The sequence below is a fragment of the Manis pentadactyla genome, chromosome 4, assembly GCF_030020395.1.
Source record: "Manis pentadactyla isolate mManPen7 chromosome 4, mManPen7.hap1, whole genome shotgun sequence".
NCBI lineage: Eukaryota > Metazoa > Chordata > Mammalia > Pholidota > Manidae > Manis > Manis pentadactyla.
The window spans coordinates 139,621,786-139,646,388 of record NC_080022.1 but is presented as its reverse complement, the minus strand read 5'-3'; the positions used below and the strand labels follow the sequence as shown (position 1 = coordinate 139,646,388).

Here is a 24,603-nt window from a genome sequence, read left to right as displayed (position 1 = left end):
GAATGTGTATCCTGTTGCTTTGAGGTGTAGAGTTCTGTAGATGTCTATTAGGTCCATCTGTTCTAGTGTGTTGTTCAGTGCCTCTGTGTCCTTACTTATTTTCTGTCTGGTGGATCTGTCCTTTGGAGTGAATGGTGAGTTGAAGTCTCCTAAAATGAATGCATTGCATTCTATTTCCTCTTTTAGTTCTGTTAGTATTTGTTTCACATATGCTGGTGCTCCTCTGTTGAGCACATATACATTTTTAATGGTTATATCCTCTTGTTGGACTGAGCCCATTATCATTATGTAATGTCCTTCTTTATCTTTTGTTACTTTCTTTGTTTTGAAGTCTACTTTGTCTGATACTAGTACTGCAACACCTGCTTTTCTCTCGCTGTTGTTTGCATGAAATATCTTTTTCCATCCCTTGAGTTTTAGTCTATGCATGTCTTTGGGTTTGAGGTGAGTCTCTTGTAAGCAGCATATAGATGGGTCTTGTTTTTTGATCCATTCAGTGACTCTATGTCTTTTGATTGGTGCATTCAGTCCATTTACATTTAGGGTGATTATCAATAGGTATGTACTTATTGCCATTTTAGGCTTTAGATTCGTGGTTACCAAAGGTTCCAGGTTACTTTCCTTAGTATCTAAGAGTCTAACTTAACTCACTTAGTATGCTGTTACAAACAAAATCTAAAGATTCTTTTCTATTTCTCCTCCTTTTTCTTCCTCCTTCATTCTTTATATATTAGGTATCAAATTCTGTACTTTTTGTTTATCGCTTGATTGACATTGGGGATAGTTAGTTTAATTTTGCATTTGCTTTATAATTAGCTGTTCTACTTACTTTACTGTGGTTTTATTACCTCTGGTGACAGCTATTCAACCTGAGGAACACTTCCAGCTATAGCAGTCCCTCCAAAATAGACTGTAGAGATAGTTGGTGGGAGGTAACCCACAGCTTTTGCTTATCTGGAAATTGTTTAATCCCTCCTTCAAATTTAAATGATAATCTTGCCAGATAAAGTAATCTTGGTAAGAGGCCCTTCTGCTTCATGGCATGAAATACATCATGCCAGTCCCTTCTGGCATGTAAGCTTTCTGATGAGAAGTCTGATGTTAGCCTGATGGGCTTTCCTTTGTATGTGATCTTATTTCTATCTCAGGCTGCTTTTAACAGTCTGTCCTTAACCTTGATCTTTCCCATTTTAATTACTATGTGTCTTGATGTTGTCTTCCTTGGGTCCCTTGTGTTGGGAGATCTGTGGATCTCCATAGCCTGAGAGACTATCTCCTTCCCCAGATTGGAGAAGTTTTCAGCAACTACCTCCTCAAAGACACTTTCTATCACTGTCTCTCTCTCTCTTCTTCTGGTATCCCTATAATGCGAATATTGTTCCACTTGGATTGGTCACACAGTTCTCTCAATATTCTTTCATTTTTAGAGATCCTTCTTTCTCTCTGTGTCTCAGCATCTTTATATTCCTCTTCTCTAGTTTCTATTTCATTTATTGTCTCCTCCACCATATCCAACCTGCTTTTAATACACTCCATCGTGCTCTTCAATGATTGGATCTCCAACCTGAATTCATTCCTGAGTTCTTGGATGTCTTTCCGTACCTCCATTAGAATGTTGATGATTTTTATTTTGAACTCCATTCCAGGAAGTGTCTCGAGGTCCATATCATTTATATCTTTCTCAGGAGTTGTATTAATAATTTTACTCTGGACAAGGTTCCTTTGGCATTTCATGTTTGTGTATGGTGCCCTCTTGTGTCCAGAAGCTCTATTCCAGAGCTACTCAGCCCCTGAAGCAATGTTGGGGGTCGCAGGGGAGCAGTACTGGTGCCTGGGGGTAAGAAAGAGCTGTTCCCCACCTCCTGGCTTCTGTGCCTGTCTCCACTGCCTGAGCCAGTGGGCCGGGCACACAGGTATAAGTTTTTGTCCCAGAGCAGCCGGATATGGATACCTGGTTTCCACAAGTGGCCAGAATCCCAGTTTCTCCAGGAACTCTGCCTGTATTAACTTTTCAACCCGATAGTCATGCGAGTCTCATGAAAGCACCATGAAATGTAGATTTGTGCTCCCAGAGCAGATCTCTGGAGCTAGGTATTCAGCAGTACCAAGCCTTCCACTCCATCCCTGGTCCGTTTCTCTTCCTCCTGCCAGTGAGCTGGGTGGGGGGGAAGGGGTCGGGTCCTGCGGAGCCACAGCTCTGGTACGTTATCCCGTTCAGTGGGGTCTGCTCTTTCTCCAGGTGTGTGCAGTCTGATGCCATCTTCCTTCCTGTTTATCTCTCAGGAATACTTGCGCCAACTATATTTTCTAACTGTATCCAGTTTTAGGAGGAAACCTCTGTCTCTCTTCTCATGCCACCATCCTTAATTGGGGTCTGCTGGTGATTTGTTGATGGTTTCTTATGTGATGATGTGCATGTCTCTTGCTGCTTGCAAGACTCACTTGTTGTCTTTGTCTTTGAAAGTTTACGTGTCTCACTGTGGATCTCTTAGAGTTCATCCTACCTGAAGTCCATTCAACTTCTTAGATGTTCATATTCATGTCTCTCATCAAATTTGGGCAGTTTTTAGCGGTTATTTTTTCAAGATTTTTCTCTGCTCTCCCCCTCCCTCTCCTCCTTATGGAATTCTCACAATGTTAATGTTGGGCTGCTTGCGGTATCCCACATCTCCTTTAGGCTGTGTTTGCTTTTATTCTACTTTTTTTCTTTCTATTCCTCAGCCTCAATAATTTCCATTGTCCTACTTTCCAATTCATTGAGTCTTTCTTCTTTAACTCTGCCTTTGAATCACTCCAGTGAATTTCTAATTTTTTATTTTACTTTTCAACTTCAAAATTTCTTCCTGGTTTCTTTTAATGTTTTCTGTCTCTTTATATTTCCATTTTGTTCACATGCCATTTCCTTGATTTTGTCTACATCTTCCTTTAGGAAGTGATCATCTGTGAGACCCTGGTTATTAAGTCTTTGAGAATATATCTGCCATTAGCATCTTTTTCAGGGATAGATTCTGTTGAATAATAATTATTATTTTTTGCATGGCTCTCATTCCTATTTCTTTGTATACCTTTAGATATTTTTTGATATACACTGGATATTTGAATCTTACCTTGTAGTAAATACAGGAATCACATTCTTTCCCTTCCCCAGGATTTGCTGTGTTTTGTTGCTTTTGTTTGTTTGCTTTTTTTTAAATCACTGTAGACTGTCTCTTTGCCAAGGATCAGCCTGCACTATAAATTTAAAGTTTTCCTTTGGATTTTTTTTTGAGCCTTTCTCTGGTCATGTAGGGTCACTTGCTAATTTTTTCCATATATGCAGCTATTTTTGACTGTCCTAGGCTCTAGTGTTTGGCTCCTGAAAGGGGGAAAAACAAGAAATTAAAGGGGGAGGATGACCCAGAACTGTCACTTTAAATGTCCAGGAAGTCACTTCAGCTGAGGGGAGCGAACTTACAACAATGGCTGGCTGTGGTTGAACAACAACAGCTACCTGCATCTTTGTCTGCACCTGTGTGATCAAAAATAGCAAAAAGAAGCAGAGCACAGATCCCTAGCATCAGGAGGACAGCCTCCTTTTTGTCTACCCTGTCTCTCATAGCTGAGTGTGAACTGCTCTAGGAACATGTGCACAGCTGCTTGCCATGTGGCTAAGGGGTGGGGGGAATGGATAGCTGGTAAGATCCAGGAGCTCAAATTGACCACAATTTACTATCTAGATTTTCTGTAAGTTGTAAGCCTTCAACACACTCAGAGTGCCAAAGTTGTTATATCAGACATATTCTCCCCGTGCAATTGCTGTGTAGGTAAGGAGATTCCTGCTGCTTTCTCCTTCACCATCTTCTATCAGACATATTTTCAAAACGTGTTTCATTTACTATTATATTATATACATTTTCCTGTATTAAAATGTTTTCAAAACATGGTTTTAATGATGCTAGGTTTTCCTCCTTCTATTAATGCAGATGTTCCCTTGCCATACCCTCTTCTACTCCTCAGGCACTCTAAGCCACTCTCAGTGCCCTGAGGATACTATGCTTTCTTTTGCTTCATCTCACAGTTAGAGTTAACTTGAGATTTAAGCCCTCCCTGACCAATACAACCAAATTAAATATGTTTTCAAATGACTCCTGTGGCACCCTATTGGAACAGTATCACAAGAGGTCAAAAGTACATATTGGATTTTTAGGCTGCGTCTACTAGTCTTTGAAGCAATGAAGATAAAGTAGTGAACAAATTAGAAAAGAAAAGGTACTTCATTAAATAAAATGTACAATGAATAATTAATAAATAAACAAGATAATCTTAGCATGTGGAGAGTGCCATGGAGGTAAGCATATTGTTACTCAGATGGAGAGTAAATGAGTGTGAGTGTAGCTTCTTAAATAAAGAAGCCAAGAGAGGAATCTGAGAAGACACTTAAGCTGCAATTCAAAAATTGAGACTCCTTTGTGTTTTCTTGAAATTGCATTATATTTATATTTGACATGGAAAGGGCTAGAATTTTTATGTTATTAAATTCTTCTCATCTATGAACATAACGTGTCTTTCCATTTTCATATTTTGCATGATATTCAGTAAAAATTTGATGTTTCCCTTAAATTGGTCCTATGCCTCACTTGTTGCACTTTTTCTTAAGTATTTCATAGGTTTTTTTTGTTGCTGTTTTATTTTTTCTATTTCTCATTCTAGCTTGTTGCTAGAATGAGAAAATTTATTTTTATGCATATGTCTTGTATTCAGCTTTCTTTATATAAATAATCTCTGTATCCCTAGATACTTCACTATTGCTGGCATTTAGATCACATGTAATATTTGTTGAGTGAATGAAGGTCATTCTATCAGTACTGGAAATGGAATCTGATCTATTCTTGCCTCGTGGCAGAATTCTTCAAAGTGGTTGAAAGAGATGCTTTGGGTTTGTCCAGGATGTGAGAGGGTGACATGGATTTGGAGGGTGACATGAGTCAAGGTTTTGGAGTCTGAGAGAATGGGGCTTGTCTTGATTCTACCACTTAAAAGCTGTGTGACCTAGGCAAATTATTTTTCTGAATTGCTCTGATTATCCATTTTCTCATCTTTAAATGTAGATAATTGTGTAGCTTCATAGTGTAGTGTGAAGAATATATTAAGATGATATGGCTCAGAATTGGTGGAGGGAAGTGTGGTTGGAAGGCAAAAAAAAAAAAAAAGATAGTATGGCCAAGAACTTTGGAAAGCTGTCAATATATGTCAATTGTTATTTAAATTGCTATTTAAATCATTTAGCCTTGAATTTTAAAAATTCCTATGTATGAAAATTTATGTCTTTTATCTTTCAGTAAGTTTGTGCAGAATTCTGAGCAGCACTTACATTTTCAAATGCAAGATTCTTTCCATTTTATTAAAATTTGCAACAGGCTGTAAATATTTTGCTGTATTCCCCTAGGATTTCTAACATTCTTAGAGTGTATCTTGGGTCTCTAGTCTCTATAAGTATCATTTATTTTCTTTTTTATTTTTCTCTGTGTCATCTGAATATTTTGCATTCTACAAGACATGATATTTTCTGGAGTCTCCATATTAATATTAACTGCACACTATGTAGTTAAAAAAATTTTATTGTGTAAAATACACAAACCATAAAGTTTACCATCATAACCATTTTAAGTGTACATTTCAGTTGTATTAAATACACTCATAATGTGTAGTCCATCACCACCATCGATTTATAACTCTTTCTTATGAAACTGGACCTCTATATTATGTAGATTTTTAAAATTCACATATTTTTCTGAAATATTGTATACTATAGATATCATGCATTATGTCACTAAATATCAGCACACATTTGTAAAAAATCCTCTTGCACATGAACAAAATAGCATTTTCACAATAACTCAATTAATGATAATTCCTTATTATTCTTTACAGCTAGTGCATGCTCAACTTTCTCTATGTATCCTCAGAACTGTCCTTGTAAGTTTGTTTATCAAAATAGGAATCCAATCCAAGATCTATATTGCAACTGGTTATGAGACTTGTATCTTTGTCTTTAACAGTTCATTTTTCACAACAGTGACTGAGGAGACTGTTCAAATGTCTTCTTTCTCAAAGTTGAGTTCATTGTCAACAGATTAGCATTACCGAGATCTCGTTGGAAATGCTGATTCTCAGGTCCCACCCAGACCCACTGAATGCAAATCTTCCTCGACTTGTGTGCCCACAGTGACTTCCATGCACATAAAAGTTCAGAGGCATGGCTGTAGCGTGTCCCACTTTTACAATTTATCTGATTTTTTTCTTGTTGGAGCTAGTTTGCTCCATGAGATCCTGTGCTCCTGTAACTGAAACTTATTCCTAGTAGTTTGATTACAGTTTAGTTAAACATCTTTGGCTAAAATGCATCATGTTATATTGTGTGTCATGAGTGATTGATGGTAAGATTAACAACTGGATTCACAAAGTGAAAACATATCCCTCCTGTAACTGTCACATTTCCTTCTTCTGACTAGGAAGGAATCTGTGCGGTATTAGCTTGGTATCATATAAATATCTGCGTCTCCATCAACCTGGAAAGAAATGACTTAAACACCTTTTAATATCCTTTTAATCCTTACCTGGATTGATGCTCTAATTAAGATTTTTGAATGTTCCTTGTACAGATCCTAAATACTCCTTTTAGGTTTCCCCTTATTTTTAATTTTTTTCATTGCTATGGTGAAAGGGTTTTTTCATCACATTGTCTAAAATATGTTATTATATATATGAATATGATTTAATTGTATATATTGTATATTATTTAGTCTTAGAATTGTATTGATTTGCCCCTGGATGGTTTTTTTTTTTGGCTCAACAGAAATCTTTTCATATGTAAATAGAGATAACTGTAGTTCTTTCTTTCCAAGTTTTAGGTCTCGAATTTTTAAAATTGAACTCTAATTGATAATACAGTATTATATTGTGTTCAGTTGTATAACATAGTGGTTCAACAATTGTATAAATCATGAATGCACACTATCTAAGCAAAGTTACCAATTGTCACCATATTAAGATGCTGCAATATAATTAACTGTATTTCCCATGCTGTGCTTTTCATCCCTGTGACTTATTTATTTCATAATTGGAAGTTTGTTCCCCTTTATCCCCTTCACATATTTCAGCCATCCCCCCCGACAGCCCTCCCCCGTGGCAATCACCAGTTTGTTCTCCATGTTCTTGAGTCGATTTTTTGTTTTGTTAGTTCGCTTTATATTTTAGATTCCACATAAAGAGTGAAATCATATGGTATTTGTCTTTTTCTGTCTTATTTCGCTTCTTACTGCTTCTAATAGACTGTTCTATATATTTGCATTAGGTATACCCTTTCACATAATGTTAAATAGTAATTTTTACAAGGGATATCCTCATCTTATTCTTCACCTTTAGTATAAATGCTTCCATGTTCCATGCATTATAAAAATCAGCCTTTAAAGTTATACAGCATTCCATCATGTTAGTGAAGTATCCATCGTTGTCCCAATTACTAATTGTTTTTAAATGCAAAATGAGTTTTGAATGTTATTGAGTGGCTTTTCAGCATTCCCATGGATCATAACATTATTTTTCCTAATATGTAACCAGCCTTAAGTTCCTCAAATCATCCCCATGTGTTGAGGAAATCGTATTCTCTTAATGTTTTACTGGCTCCTGCTCATATTTTCCTGAGAATTTTTGTATCAATATTCACAAGTGAGGTTATTCTGTGGTTCAAATTTTGTGCAACATTTATCATGCTTTAAAATCAGTCTTATACTCACTTTAAAAATGATTTTGGGTTTTTTTTTTTTATACTCTGCATGAGCAGCTGACTCAGTTGACACTCGCTATCTGTTCAGGATTGGGAAGGCATGATTGTAGAGAAGGAATACTTTCTGTTTTTTTTTCCCAAGCCCCTTGCCCAGTGCCACATCATTTCACAGTTTCCAGAATCTCCTGGGAAATGTGTTCATGGAGTGTGACAGCTGCAATTTATGTTGTTGTCTTTGTCTCCTTGTGGAATCTTTAGAAGCTCCCCTCAGAGATCTGAGGACCAGAGATGTGGTCATCCCTCTTCCCAGCTCCTAGGTTCTGGTGACACCACCTTTCCCTTTTGTTACCCAGTCATAGTAGAAGTAACTTCTTCCTTCGGTTAATAACTTTGAGTTATGATGGGCATGATTTTTATTTCTTGCATGGATTAAAAGTGACTCTATGATATACCAGAGAGATGATGGATGGGAAATAACATCAGATGTAATCATGTCTAATGATTGTCAGTCACATTTATTCACTTACATTCATTCATTCGACCTCCACAAATAACTATTGGATGCATTTCATGACCAATTTTGGGAGAACTAGAATGATGCATTAAGACAGCCCTTTCCCTGAAGATCTGTAACCAAAGTAGGGATGATTGAACTTCCCAGTCCAAAAAAATTGACATTTGAATGGTGATTTATAACCTTCAAAATATGAAACACTGTGTTCCTCATACTCCACTACAAAGACAAGGAAGTTATTATTATTTTTTCTATTCTGTAGAATCCAGGCCTTAAACACTTTTAACTTTACTCTGCTTGGTTAGTAGTATAAGGTGGGACTTGAACATAATAATCCATTGCTGTCAATCTACTAAAAGGAGCAATAATGGGTACAAATTGATAATCTCAATAGAATGTTCTATCAAAATGTTACAACTTGTCTAAGACGAACATGAATACAGTGACTGGAAAGAATAAAGATGACTTTTGGAGGAACAGGTTGTTAGGACTGGAGTTTCAAGTTCATCCAAAATGCTAACTACAGACCAATATGACCTCACATTGTTTATAAGGATGTTCTCTTGCTGAAGAGCTTCCCTAGAGCTGCCTTCATGTCTCGGTTTCTCAGACTGTAGATGAAAGGATTTAACATTGGGGTCACCGCAACATACATCACAGTGAGCACTATATCCCTTAGGGTGTAACTGGTCAGAGAGTGGAAATACCTGCCCATGACTGTCCCATAATACAAAGAAACAACAGTGAGGTGGGACCCACAGGTGGAGAAGGCCTTGAGCACACCCTTGGTGGATGGAACCCTTAAGACTGTGGAAAAGACCTGAACATAAGAGATGACGATGCATAGTAATGGCACAGAGAAAACACCAGCCCCTAGATACATCATCTTCACATTGAACTGGATGTTAGAACAGGACAGCTTGAGTAAAGAGGCAAGGTCACAGTAGAAGTTGGCCACTTCCTGGTTTCCACAGAAAGACAGACTAGCTGTGAGCAGGGTGTGGGGGAGGGCATTGGCGTTTCCAACCACCCAAGACCCAACAACTAGCAGGACACAAGTCCTTGGGCTCATAATTGTTATGTAATGAAGTGGGCGGCTGATGGCCACAGCACGGTCATATGCCATTGCAGCCAAGATATAGCTGTCTGTGTTAGCCAAGGCTAACATGAAACACATCTGTGTCAGGCATCCCCCAAAGGAGATGGCTTTGTTGCCTAAGATGTGGTTGGCCAGTGTCTTGGGGATGGTTACAGAGGAGAAGAAGATGTCAACAAAGGAGAGGTTGGCAAGGAGAAAGTACATGGGGTTGTGGAGGCGAATGTCAGCGTGAATGGCCAATATGATGAGCAGGTTTCCTATCATTGTGATGGGGTAAATGAAGAGGAAGAGTATGGAGAAGAAATCTTCCTGTTGCCGGGGACCACCAACTCCCAGGAGGATGAAGTTGAGGGTGAGGGACTGGTTGTCTTCTCTCATGGATCCTTCAGCAGGAAAGGGGAGAGAAATCCAGAATTAGTAGTGAAGCTACTGCCGGTTATGAACTTCCTAAAGCACTGCTTTTGACTCCTGTGGTTGCTGTGGCTGTACCTAGGTTTACTAAACTCATAGAACCCAGTATATTGGGGGAAAGAATGCTTCTTGGTCAGAGGAACTAATTGACAATTAGCCTTGGACACTTACATCTAAGTACTGAGCAACCTGTCAGAAGTACCCATCTTCTCCAAGCCCAGCCCCATCACCCAGACACCTAGAGAGTCTTTTAACAGATAATGAAATCATTTAACAGTTAATTTAACAGATAATTAAACAGATTCGGTTAAAGTTCATTTTACTGATAGTTAATCATATAGCAAGAAATTAAAGTAATGTTCTATGTGCTAGAAACTTTGTTAGACCTTGTAGTAAAACCGTGTTAAAAATACAGTTTATAAATCCATTTATTTATATATGATATAGTCTCTTCTCTCAAAGACATTACAATTTAATGGCAAAGCAGAACCACACACTAATTTTATTACAAAGGGGAAAAAAGGGGGGGATTATTTTAGAGTCTTAAAAAAACCACTGCCGTGGAAAGAGTGGCCAGCACAGGGATCACCCTGAACAATTATAATTTGTTTCCCCGATTAAACTCAGAATGAGCCCAGAGCCCAGGAGGTGACAGTTGTCTAGACTGGAATCAGAAGAATGTAAATCACGGACTGCTGGGATTTTGTTGTAGCACAAAAACAAATCAGTAAGTTTATTTCCCTGGTATCCCATTTTTAAAGCAGACATTCAACTTTGCTATATTTCATCATTATTCCAAACCCTTAAATATATGTATCATAATGTTTCATTTCATCTTCTCTTACCTTTATTACTTCCTTTGGTCACTCATCCTGCTCCATCGTGCCTGCAAGTACTGCTTAGGAGAAGGTCAGGTCTAAATCTGTGGGCTTAATCTCTTTTCCCCATACTTCCATGTTCAGTCATTCTGCCAAAATGTCTGACCAAAGCCCACAGTTTGCATATCCAACCTAAATAGATTGCAGGCTTTCTGAGGAGGAGAACTGTATCTTGTTTATCTCTTCCAGAAAACTTACTTTGGAATATTCAGTTTACACACAAATAATTTTACATTTTATACTTGAATTATATAGGTTTACTTCATGGATTTTGAACAAGTGGGGATACTACCAGGCACTGTCACTCTGGCTAACCCTCACCTCTACATCTGATGATTTTGATTCTTTACTTAAAATAATTTGTAGATTACTTTTCTACTTATTGTCTTAGTGCTTTAGTTTTGGCCACCATCATTTTCTATCTGAAATACTGTAGCGCTCCCTTAAGTGCCTGACTACCGGTTTCTTCTTTGATCATGTCGAGGCATCCTAACTGTGGCAGAGACGACTAGCTGCTCCCCCAAATCTAAGTCGTTCTCTTCTTCCTGGACACTCAGCGTGGCTACGTTTCCCGACTTCCCGTGCCCTGAGTTGGTGTCATGTGACTGGGTCCGTCCACGTGTTCCAGTTCTGGACTTCCTCCACACTCTTGACCCTATTGTCAGCTGAGTGTGAATGGCCAAGAGGCTCAACAGGATGGCGGAGTCACATAGTGGAATGAGACTGTGTCCTGTTTTTCCAATTTCAGAGAGCCACCATCCACCAAGAAGACATGGGATTGGGACTGTTACATTGGCGAGAAATAAACTTTTCTTCTTTTTAAGCCATTAGACATTTTATCATGTATTTGTTACTGTAGTCCAGGATATTCTAATTTTTCCACAGAGAGCCCTACTCAGTAATTACCTCCGTCTATAATTAATTCATTAGCCAATTTTCAGTGTCTCCTATAGTACACAAGGGAATTTGTATGTTAAACACAGAGGATGCAGGTAAAATTATGTTTCCCCCAAATGTGATATGCGTTTTCTTCTATGTACCTCAGTGAATTTGGTTTTCCCTCTTGAAATGCCTTTCCCTGTATTCACATGAAATCATACTATCTCAGAATTGAGAGGGTTTCTGTAAAACCGGAGGGCTCAAAGACTATGGTTAACTCATCTGGGAAGGAAGTCATATTTTGAGTTGCTATTCTTGGCTAAATGGCATATGTAGTTGATGTCAGCAGGTCCCATTCTATATAAAACACATACAAATTTTACATAATAAAAGTACATACAGCCAAACCTAAAAGAAAGAAACGAGATTGCATAGGTATAGGAAACAAAAAGGAAACTCAGAAAGAATTGGAAGCCCGAACTGATGCTGTTGTGTCCCCTTAGGATTTCAAGCAGGAATGAAGGTCTAAGTCTGTGGTCTAGAGTATTAATGCCCCTGTACAAGAGATGTGAGCACAGATCCATATGAAGGATGGAATTTAATTTGACTTGCTGCATAAAACTCTTGAGGCATTGTCCTATTTATGAAAAGAGCACTAGAAAATATTTTTGTCATATGTGTTAGAAAGAAAGCACAAATTGTATAGAATTCACAGAAAATATGAGTATCTACAAAGGAAATCCCACAGAAACTCTAGATAAATAAAAAGGTGTCAGCAAGTTTGTTTGATGTAAGTCAGTATTTAAAAATCTGTACTGTTATGACACTTAAGTAAAAGTATATTGCAAAGCATAATTAGAAAAAGACTTCTTATTCTCCTTAGCAACAAAAAGTTAGGGAATCTAGATGTAAATCTAAGAGAAGACATGTAAGATTAGATTCAAAAATTACAAAACTTACTGAATGAGAAGAACACCTACATAATGTGGAGATAAGCCATGTTAAAGGAGACTCAAAGTAAAAATGTCTGGTATCCTGAATTCATGTATAAATTCATTGCAATCCAAATAAAAATGCCACAGATTTCTTTTAAACATGAAATTTGGTAAATGGATCCAAAAACTCGAGAGAAAAGAGGCAAGAGGAGCTGAGACAATTTGGAGAAAAAGGATCAGGAGGGGGGATGTCCTGTCAAGGGTGAAAATGATTTAATGGATATTTCACACAGTGGATTTGTACTGCAAGGGCTGACAAATACATCTATCTAGCAGTGTAGAGAACCTAGAAACAGATCCAGTATTTGTTAGAAGTGAGCAGATGACATGAAGCGGTTTAGAAACAGGCAGGGAGTGGCTGTTTGGTAAAGCATGCCGGGACAACTGGACGCCCACGCACAACAATGACATGCAAAGTGTTTCCACATGGATTAATTGTGAAAGGCAAAAGTTCAATAATTTTGTAAGAAAATGTGTTTCTGATATCAGGCCGGAGCTGATTTCTTAAACCAGGCACAAAACACACAGCACATAAGAAAATATACTGTAAAATTTGACTACTTTGAATTTAAAACATTTGTATGAAACAGACACCACAAAGGAAGGAGAAAGGCAAGTCACAGGCTGGACAAGGTATGTGCTCAGCACATTATCAATAGGGAATAGTGTTCAGAGTAGAGAAGATTCCTAAACACCAATGAAAAAAAGACCAAACCCAGTAGGAAATAATGGGCAGTGGGCTTGAATCAGCAAGTCATAGAAAAAACTGGAATGGACAGTAATCATTTAAAAGAAAATATGTTTAACCAAATTAAAACAAAATTCAATTTTACATCCTTCATCTTGGAGCAGTTGTAAAACTTGACAATTCTGAGCATTAGGGAAGAAATGGAAAAATTTGTACTGTCATTTGGAGAACAATTATCCCTTATCTAAGTAAGCTAAAAATTCTTACACATTTACCTGATGCAGTAGTTTCAATTCTTGGTTAGACCCTAGAGAAGATCTAACACATGTGTTCAAAAAACAAAGGATGTTTATTGTCATACAGAAAACTTGGAAGTGGATAAGTTATTTGTAACATTTTCTTATTAATGACTTCTGAGAGGGGGTTGAGAATAAGCAGAAGTTCATTTACACTGGGCAGTGGGATCTTTGGACAATTTTGTGATGCTATGAGAGAAAGATGCAGTGGAAAAGAAGATTCAGGTTAAAGGAATAAAAATATGAAGTGGATGCAAGTAGCATTTGTTTTTAACACGATTTTGCCAATGTTATATAATTGTTCAATGCTACCCTTCCAGCTTATTTATTTTTTGCACACCTTCTCTTTGATCACTGGTGATCTCCAACTTCCCAACCTCTGTATTGCATCTCAGGTAGTTTTCCCAGTTCTGGCCCTTTCATACCTCCCCAGCCTGTATCTCATGGTCATGCACCCTCCCAACATAACCTTCACTCTAAGATACTCTGTCCATATTTTCACTTCCCTCTTCCTGGGTGGTAAGGCACATCAGAGAAATCACACAGAATGTGACTAGAATTTATGATACTCAATTCCATTTGGACTGTCAACAATTAAAGCAAGCCCCATATCCTCACTGTCCATGGTATCCATCCAAACCTTTGCCACTATCCACAAACTCACCACACACCACACATCAGTTCTCCCAGAGCTGGGTGTCATGTCCTTCTTTCACTGAGAAACTTAAACTCATAAGGCCACATGCCATCATATGTGCCGGGCACATTATACTGTACACCTATTCACATCCTGTCCTTTTTGTCCAAAACCTCAGAAGTGTGCATACATCTGACATTCTCTCATCCTCTTCTTCTCTGTGTCATTGGCTGTACTCCTCCACGGTGCCCTCTTCTGCAGTATCTTCTATCTCTAGGATCTACCCCAGCACCAGCTCTTCCCTCTTGACAAGTAAACATGGTGACCCCATTAGTCATTCAATGTATGTACCTCAATCCTGTAATTTTTTCTACCTACCACACCATTTATTCTGTATGCACTTCTATTTTTAGTCAGGCTTCTTTACAGAGACATCTGCTTACTTGTCTCAAAATTGTATTTGCATTATAATTTATTGTGTGTGTCTCTTTAAAATAACTTGCTGTCTAGCATCATTTAATAAATGAAACCCAAGTTTCTCATCAATGAGAGAATCTTAAAGAGAAAATATTTGTACGTTTGAGGATTACCCCTGGCAAAACTGGGTTGTATATGTTTATTAGGAGTACAGGATAAAAGCAGGAAGAAATCAGTCTGGAAAAGAAGATTGGGTTACTATTGTGGAGAATTTTGAACCAACAGAAGAACTTTGTTCTACATTCATTAGGCACTAAGAATCAGTGGGGTGGATGCGTGTTGCACTAATTCTATCTGGTAACACTTATAAGCAATTGTTAGTTTAATGTCAACATGGATATTTGGACATATAAATAAAATGACTTATCAATGGGACAACATGTGGAGTGACCATCTGGCACCTGGACAACCCCAAGGAGGAGAAATAAAAGAGTTAAATAATAAGAAAAGTCCACCAGAGAAGGGTAAGAAGTTGCTGTAGTCTTTGTAGGAAATAAAGAAGCAGGAAACTGAGGAGGGAGATCCTGAGTACAGGGTTGAGGATAAAGATCCACAGAGGGGATCTAGGAGTCCTCTGCCAGATACAGGGTCTCTGCAGGAACCCTGCAGAAAGAGGTGAAAGAAACTTAGACTCCCAGGAAGAGGAGCAGGATGTGCATCAGCATGAATGCTAGAGGGAGAGGGAGAGCTTCCAGTTCCCTGGAAAGGAGTCAGGATTCCTGGGCAGTGCTGGCCCCTAAAAACTCTTCTTGGGAGGGGTCTGTGCTCCGAGATAATCTGTCACTGAGAGAGATGGGATGAGGACAGTTCTTAGGGGCACACGAGGTCAAATGCCTCCCTTGGCATCAGGGGAAACCGACAAGACCAAACAAGTCCTTCGAGTGCTTTGAGTCTCCCTGATAGTCCAGCCGATCTATGCTTGACAATGAAATAGCAATTTTCTGTAGGGGCCTGAGCATGCACCATTGACTCTGGGAGGGCAAGGTGGGTTTGTGGCTCCTCTAAGACAATGGGCTGTGTGAGTGCATGTACACAGTGACACACACACACACACACACACAGGCAAAGTAAAACTTGAGGAGTCAGAGAGAGCTCAGATCTGAGAAAACCAAACTGAAACTCCCCTTTCTCTTTCTGTTTTCATGAACAAAAGCCCACAGATAATCATTGTCAGAAGGAGAGGGTTCTCTCTCTACCTTTTGCCTATGTGATTTTGTATGTTTTTTCTCTCAATTCTAGTCAAGATCTTAGCCCTAGTTTTCTTAGTTTTGCCATTATCATTCTGTGTGATGGTAGATATTTCAATTCACCATTTTTTCACCTGATAAAATGATAAAATAATTTTACTTACCTCTTTGGATTTGGGGAGGGTCAAAGATGATACAGGCAATGTAGTTTCTGGCTATCCCTCGATGTCTTTGTCATAAAGACTCTGTTATCCAACACCCACAGCTCCTGGTGCTCAGATGCTGTCAAAAAGGGTCCTGGTCCTGTGGCCGTCATTCATCTTCCACAGTGTGGAGTTTGTAGACTGCTCGTCTAACTCCTTGACATTAGTTTTTGGAGGCAGATATGCTGGAGAAATCCAGTAGTAGTTCTGGAAAGTGGGTCTTTTGTGTCCTGTGTCTGAGGCAAAGGAGACAGCATGGGATGGTTTCGAAAGAGGAGCCCTGAGTTTCCCAATCATGAGTGAAGAGACAGAAAGATCTTCCTAGAGGGGGCCTGAAGATCAGGAGTCTTATTTCCTCTTCAAGGAGATAGAGTGCATTATAGCTTGGATAAAATTCTGACTTACCAGGCCAGGTCGTCCTGTGACATGACTTTCCTTTGTCTTCATTCAGGCCAAAGTCAAAGCAGTTGTTTGGACCTATTGACATGCCCCAAGGGCATACTGTGGTTCTCAGGAGTAATGGTTCCCAGAGTTCTTTGAAACGGGAGGATAGATGAGACATTTTCCAAGGGAATTTGTCTTCCTGTTCCAAGCACCGGGCTGACCGAGTCTAGGCTCCGTTGTAATATGGGTACCTCTGCTATTCAGCACAAACTGGAACCCTTCTATAGTTGAGCCCATGGTCATTCTTCCAGGCTGTGCTCAATCCTTTCTGGTGTTACATGTGACAGAAAAAACGTTATATTTTATCTTTGATCTAGCATTTGACGTGGGGATCATTTAACTTATGGTGTGGGTTAAATTTTATCTAGCATGCTAATGGTAGGTTCTTAGAGATGGAAGGGGCCTCAGTGTTATCTAATCCGCTTCATGTATGTGCCACCTGTGTAAGAGCTATGAACAATGGCCATTATCCTGTGACTTAACACCTCTTATTATAGAGTGCTCACTTCCCTGCTGCAGAGGACCATGGTGAAGGCTGAGAGCTGTGGCTGGGTTTCAGCCCAGACTGTGCATCTTACTGGCTGAAACTGACCTTAATTGAATTGACAATTATTAAACAAAGTTACTCATCTCTAAAGTAGGAATATTACCAATAATAGTAAAAATAGCCACATCCTTAAGTTAATAACCCTATTATGAGGATCAAATGAATTAATATCTGAAAAGTCCTTAATACAGCGTCTAGCAAATAGTTAGCACTTGGTAAATGTGAACTGTTCTTTTCACTAAATCCTACTCTACTCATGTAATTGTTGCACAACTCTCCAAAATCTTTTATCCAAGGCTGCACTTGGTACATGTTGAAACATTTGTTTAGTTATATTTTCCTCAGACATGCTTCAGTTTAAACATCTTACTTCTTCTGTGGTTATCTGCCCTGTGTTCAGGACATGTGATCTCACACATGGTAAGAGGACAACCCATGAGAATATTTTCTTCCTGGTAATCACATTTTATTCTTGGTATCCTCAAATCTATTACTACATCCATTTTATTTACTGAGTGCCCATTAGGGGTAAGGAACTGTGCAATGATATACTAGAGAACTCTAAAGAAAACTGTGCTTTAACACTCAAACATTTGTAAATATTGTCTATAGAAAGTGACTACAGATTTCTAAGCTTTTGAAAGGAAACTCTGACCTTCTCCACACCATCCCACCAAGAGAAAAACGTCTGAATGGTGAAACAGACTAAGTTTAATTGTCTGTAGGCATGTTCCATATTTGGTTAAATAACTTCTCATTTAAGGACATTAAAAAAATCTATGAAATATGTAAGCAAGAGAAAGGGTGTAACACCTTAAGCACTTGGAAGAAAATCTTATACTTGAAAGCACGTTTAGAAAAGGAAGAGGGACATTTCTTAGAAATTATTGTTTTCATGTTCTTAAGAATCAAAAATAGAAAATACTTAGATGAAATTTCTATAACATAAGAAAACAGATGAAAATGAAATTGATTTTGAAATTGCAGTCAGAAATGAATAAAGAACAGAAAAATATTTTATATAAATTTTAGTAAGAACTGACATTGGGAAAAGAAACAAGGCTATGAAAGAATACAAGAAAAAAAGAAAAATTAGAGGAAAATATTTCTCTCACAAAAGGGAATCCCTAAAAATGCTATCAGCAATTTTGTCTGCAGAAATCTTGCAGGGCAGGGGAAATGGGATGATATACTCAAAGCGCTGAAAGAAAGAAACTGCCAACAAAGATGTTTTTCCAACTTAATTGTCCTTTTGATAGGAGTGGGAGATAAAGACTTCCCCTATGAAAAAGAAGCTGAGGTAGGTGATCGCTCCTAGACGTGTTGTACAAGATAACACTGAAAACAGTTCATTAACCTGAAACAAAAGGTCACTGATTTGTAACATAAAAAATGAAAATATACAACACACTGGTAAAGATAAGTATATGGTTAGATTCAGATTTATTTCTGAATTTATAATTACATAATGATGTGGTAACAAATTAAAGAACAAAAGTATCAAAAATAACTATAGCTAAAATAATGTGTTAATTGGATACGAAATATATAAAGAGATAAATTGTGACATCAAAAACATAAATGCGGAGTAAAAGGGTAAAGTTTTGCATGTGGTTTAAGTTAGATTGTTATCAGCATAAACAGTTTTATTTATGATACCTTATGTAGGACTCTTGGTAACCACAAAGTAAAAGCTATAGTAGATTCAGAAAATATGATAAAGAAAGGGAATAAAGACATACCACTATAGAAAATCATCAACTGACAAAGGTAGGCAACAAGAGAGGAGAAAAGAGCATGGGACCTACAAAATAGCTATAAAACAATCAATAATATGCCATTAATAAGTCCTTACCTATTGAAATTACTCTAAATGTAAATGCGTTACATTCTTCAATTAAAAGACATAGAGTGAATGGTTAGATAAAAAAAAGACTCAAGTATATGCTGTTTACAGAGACTCACTACAGCTTTAAGCACACATAGGTTCAAAGTGAAAGGATGGAAAATACATTCCATGGAAGTAGACATCAAATGAGAGCAGAGAAAAATAGTCTTTAGGCCAAAAATGGTATTAAAAGATAAAGGCCATTGTACAATGATGAGGAGTCAATTCATCAAAAAGCTATAGCAATTGTAAGTATATGTGCACCCAACAGTGGAGCCACTAAGTATAATAGGCATGTACTATATACTAACAGATAACAGATCTTAAGGGAGAAAGAGAAAACAATACAACAATCATAAGGAATTTTAATACACAACTTTCAACAATGGATTGATCATGCAGACAGAAAGTCAACAAAAAACCCTTGGGCTTGAATCCCACTTTAGACCAAGTGACCCTACCAGACATATACAGAATATTTAATCCAACAGGAGCAGAGTAGATATTCTTCTCAAGTGCACCAGAAAATTCTTCAGGACAGATCATATGATTGCTCACAAAACAAGTCTCAGCAAATTTAAAAAGACTGAAGTCATACCAAGTATCTTTTCTGACCACAGTGGTATGAAACCAGAAATCAGTAACAGGAGATAACCTGGAAAGTCACAAACATATGGAAAGCAAACATACTTCTGAACAACCAATGATTCAAACAAGAAATCAAAATGAAACTTAAAAAAAGAACACAAAGGAAAATGGAAACACAACATCCCAAAACATGTGGGGTGTTGCAAAAGCAGTTGTACGTGAGATGTTTATAGCAATAGATGCTTATGTTAAGAAAAAATAAAGACCTCAGATAAACAACTCAATTGTAGACTTCAAGGAACTAAAAAAGAACAAACTAAGTTCAAAGATAACAAAAGGAAGATCAGAGCAGAAACAAATGAAATAGAACAAAACAATAGAAAGGACCAATGAAAGTAAGAGTTGGTATTTGGAAGATGAACAATAAAGGAGGGGGGGAAAAGGAAATGAAACAAAAACAAATAATTTTAATAATATATTTAATTTAACCCAGCATACTGGAGATATTATCATTTCAACATGCAATCAATATTCTAAAATATTATTGAAATATAATATTCCAAATCCAGAGCATAATTTACACTTGTAACATATTTCAGTTTGGACTAGCACACTTCAAGAGCTTTACAGTCACATATGCTAGAGGTTAAATGTTTGGGGTAGCTGTGGGTTCAGATGCTGACGCTGATTGAATAGAGGTAAAATCCCCTATGTTTGGGTTTTTCCTGACTCACGGACAGAGGTCAATGTCCTAGACATATGATATGGCAGACAGATGGTGGAAGCCTGCCCTATTAAAGGGATGCCCATATGGAGCAACAGTCCTATGGAAATCATGGTAGGAATTTGGCAGGTGCACTAAGATAGGACATGTTGATGCCCATCAGAGAAACACCCTTTCAGGTTTGGAAGATGATTGGAATTGAGAAGCAGATCTCTCCATGTGCTCACTTGAGGTAGTCACCTGAGTCCATGATATAAGTGGATGGAGGTACTGCAACAATGCAAAGATGGGCTGAATCTAGACATATTCCTTCTGCACCCTCTGAGGCACAAAATGGCAACAAGTGCTGTTGTTTCTGCCAGCAAAAGAGACAGAAAGTACAGATGGCTACGTGGCAGATTCCCTCCCTGGTGTACAAGGCCTGATCACAGTTGTCAAGTGAGACTGACGCTGATAACCTTGGGGATCAGACATGAATAGATTTTGACTCTGGACTGGGCTTTGTTAATTTGGTCATAGGTGCAAGTGCTCAGTGCTAAAAAAGAATGGGAACAGAAGCTACTACACCCTGGTAGCCAGCATTTCTTCACAAGAAGGAAAACACTTTAAAGCCCATGATGTTCAAAAATGGACATAGATACTCCCTGACTTCAAGCCATATTAAAAAGCTACAGTAATCAAAGCAGTATGGTACTGGTATGAGAATAGACAAATAGATCGAGGGAACAGAAAAGAGAGGCCAGAAATCAACCCACATATATATGATCAATAATTATATGACAAAGAGCCATGAATAAACATAAGAGAAAAGACAGTCTCTTCAATGAATAGTGTTGGGAAAACTGGACAGCTAGATGCAAGAGAATGAAACTGTATTACTCCCTAACAGCATACAGAAAAGTAAACTAGAAATGGATTAAAGACCTAAATATAAGACATGAAACCATAAAATTCTTAGAAGAAAACACAGGGAAAAATCTCTTGAATGTAAGGTTGAATAACATTTTTCTGGACACATATTCCAAAGCAAGGAGAACAAAAGCAAAAATAAACAAGTGGGTCTTCATCAAACTAAAAAACTACCAAGCAGCAAAGGATGCCATCAACAAAACAAAAAGGCAACCTACAGTATGGAAGAATACACTCATAAATGCTATTATCTGGGAAGGGTTTAACATCCAAAAGATATGAAGAACTCATGTGTCTCAACACTAAAAAAACAAATGGACCAATTAAAAAATATGCAAAGGACCTGAACAGACATTTCTCCAAAGAAGAAATTTGGATGGCCAACAGGCACATGAAAAGATGCAGCACATTGCTACTAATTCGGGAAATGCAAATCAAAACCACAGTGAGATATCACCTCATATTAGTTGTAAAGGCCACTATCCAAAAGACAAGAAATAAGTGCTGGTGAGAATTGTGGAGCAAAGGGAACCCTCCTACACGTTAGGTGGGAATATTAATGGTGCAACCCCTGTGGAAAGCAGTATGGAGGTTCCCCCCGACAAAAACGAAAATAGAAATACAATATGACCCAGTAACTGCACTTCTAGGAATTTACCCAAAGAAATTAAAATCTATGATTCAAAAAAGAGTCCCTATGTTTATTGCTGCATTATTTATAATAGCCATGATATGGAAACAAAGTGGCCTTCAATAGAAGAATGGATAAAGAAGAAGTGGTATATAAACACAATGGAATATTATTCAGCCATAAAAAAGATAATAAATCCTGCCATTTGCAACAACATAGATGGACTTAGAGGATATTATGCTAAGTGCAATAAGCCAGGTGGAGAAATATGACTTCACTTATATGTGGAATCTAAAAACAAAATAAAACAAAATGTACAAAACAGCAGCAAACTCATAAACACTGAGAATTGACTGGTGGTTACCATGGGGAAGTGGTTCGGGTGTGTGCGTGAAACAGGTGAAGGGGATAAGGAGGCACAAAATCTCAATCATAACATAAATTATTCATGGGGATTAAAGTACAGTATAGAGAATATAGTTAGTAGTTCTGTAACTTCTTTCTATATTGACAGATAGTAACTAGTTGGGGTAAAGATTTAATAATGGGTATAACTGTTGAATCACTATGTTGTATACTTGAAACCAATATAATATTATGTATTTATTATACATCAATAAAAAAAGTAAAAAACCCCAATGGACTGAGAGAAATCTTCCTCAGAGTACTGGTTTGATAGAGAATTGGAACTGGCAATTAAAGCATTGGTTAAATTAAAATAAGGAGGTTAAATGCATGAAGGGCTGGCTTACATGTCTTCACAAGTGTGTGCTCACATTCAATATGAAAACGAATGGGGCTAAATAACTATATATATTCCCACTGGATAGATTTCTGGGTTTTTTTGGTAGATCTGGGGAAGGATACTGCTATGAGTATGCAGTTCTTGCCAAGGGCAGAGTACACTTTATGCTTTTTTCTTTCTTCCCCATATTACTTTATCATTTTTAATCCCTACCTGATGCAATGGTCACAGGACTGGGGTTGCATCTACAAGGGCTTGATGCAGATATAATTTCTATGCAAGAAACTGTAACTGTGTTTTAAAATCATGTAACTATGTTTTAAGTCCAAACTCCTAAGGGCAAGAAAGAGTGTACTTACTTTGACTCCATCTGGCAAAGTTGGTTTTCTAGTGATCAGGATAGGCCACCAGTTCTGTACCTTTGTAACCTTACCTTAAGTGAATAGAAATGGACTGATGAGGAAGACCTTGCTGGACTAGTATGGCTACTTGCTTAATAGACCAGCCCCGAAGCTTTACCTAATGTCCCTACCAAAGGAGGAAAAGGTAGAGGATAAATGGAGAGAAGCGGAATAGCAGCTCAGAGTAAGGGAATGATTAAATGAGTTATGATGAAAGAAATCCAGTATTACATGAACACACCAAATAAGCTCAGAGCAAAACATGATATTGCCTCCTACTCACTTGTACCTGAACAGGTGAAGCCATATGTTTCTGACCACTCCTGCTTTTGGAAACTGACATGATCAAATGTAAACCTAGAGACCTGAGTCCCCTTGTCCTGGGAGATCAAGGTGACTTCTTGGATGGAGATGATTTTGGAGCAGATTTTCAAGTGCATCCTAGCCGGGAACTACAGTCTCTATTATGACCTCATGTTAGCTATAAAATAGTCTCTTGCTGTAGATTTTCCCTAGAGCAGCCTTCATGTCTCGGTTTCTCAGACTGTAGATGAAAGGATTTAGCATTGGGGTCACCGCGATGTACATCACAGTGATCACTGCATCCCTTAGGCTGTAAGTGGTCAGAGGGCGGAAATACCTGCCCATGACCGTCCCATAATACAAAGAAACAACTGTGAGGTGGGACCCACAGGTGGAGAAGGCCTTGAGCACACCCTTGGTGGATGGAACCCTTAAGACTGTGGAAAAGACCTGAACATAGGAGATGATGATGCACAGTAATGGCACAGAGAAAACACCAACCCTTAGGTACATCATCTTCATGTTAAACTGGATGTCAGAACAGGACAGCTTGAGTAAAGAGGCAAGGTCACAGTAGAAGTTGGCCACTTCCTGGTTTCCACAGAAGGACAAACTAGCTGTGAGCAGGGTGTGTGGGAGGGCATTGATACTTCCAACCACCCAAGACCCAACAACTAGCAGGACACAAGTCCTTGGGCTCATAACTGTTGAGTAATGAAGTAGGCGGCTGATGGCCACAGCACAGTCGGTCATATGCCATTGCAGCCAAGATATAGCTATCTGTGTTAGCCATGTCAATCATGAAATACATCTGTGTCAGGCATCCCCCAAAGGAGATGGCTTTCTTGCCTAACATGTAGTTGGCTAGGGTCTTGGGGATGGTTACAGAGGAGAAGATGACATTGACAAAGGAGAGGATGGCAAGGAGATAGTACATGGGTTTGTGGAGGCCAATGTCAGCGTGAATGCCCAAGATGATGAGCAGGTTTCCTATCAGTGTGATGTGGTAAATGAAGAGGAAGAGGATGAAGAAGAAATCTTCCTGTTCCTAGTGACTAACAACTCCCAGGAGGATGAAACTGAGGGTGGAGGACTGGTTGTCTTCTCTCATGGATCCTTCAGCACGAAAGGGGAGGAGAATCCAAAATGATTAGTGAAGTTACTGTGTGTAATAATCTTCTAAGCTGCTGATTTTGACTCCCGTGGTTCTGTGTCCATACCTGGTTTTACTAAATCCATAGATGTCGATACATTGGGAAAAAAAATCCCTCTTGGTCAGTTGAGTTAATTGACAATTAGCCCTGGACACTCATGTCTGAGAAGTGAGCAGTCTGTGAATCAGAGGTGCCCCTTCTCCCAACTCCACCACTATCACCCCAACACCTTGGGTTTAA

The 24,603-nt window shown here is 38.3% G+C and overlaps 1 protein-coding gene and 1 pseudogene across 1 annotated transcript; both read right to left on the bottom strand.

Annotated features, from left to right (window-relative positions):
* Positions 1 to 8,289: 8,289 nt before the first annotated feature.
* On the bottom strand, positions 8,290 to 16,257 carry LOC118922872 (olfactory receptor 1A1-like). The gene is made up of 2 exons (XM_057501938.1): positions 15,991 to 16,257; positions 8,290 to 9,761 (listed from the first exon to the last, which is right to left on the bottom strand). Exon 2 carries the CDS (start codon positions 9,754 to 9,756, stop codon positions 8,827 to 8,829), a length of 930 nt encoding a protein of 309 aa, XP_057357921.1. The 5' UTR covers positions 9,757 to 9,761; positions 15,991 to 16,257; the 3' UTR covers positions 8,290 to 8,826.
* A 7,126-nt stretch (positions 16,258 to 23,383) lies between these two features.
* On the bottom strand, positions 23,384 to 24,320 carry LOC118922880 (olfactory receptor 1A1-like; annotated as a pseudogene).
* Between the last annotated feature and the right edge of the window lie 283 nt (positions 24,321 to 24,603).

What these genes read in the sequence shown, in the direction of transcription:
- LOC118922872 (XM_057501938.1), bottom strand. Translation starts at nt 9,756, where the DNA reads ATGAGAGAAGACAACCAGTCCCTCACCCTCAACTTCATCCTCCTGGGA.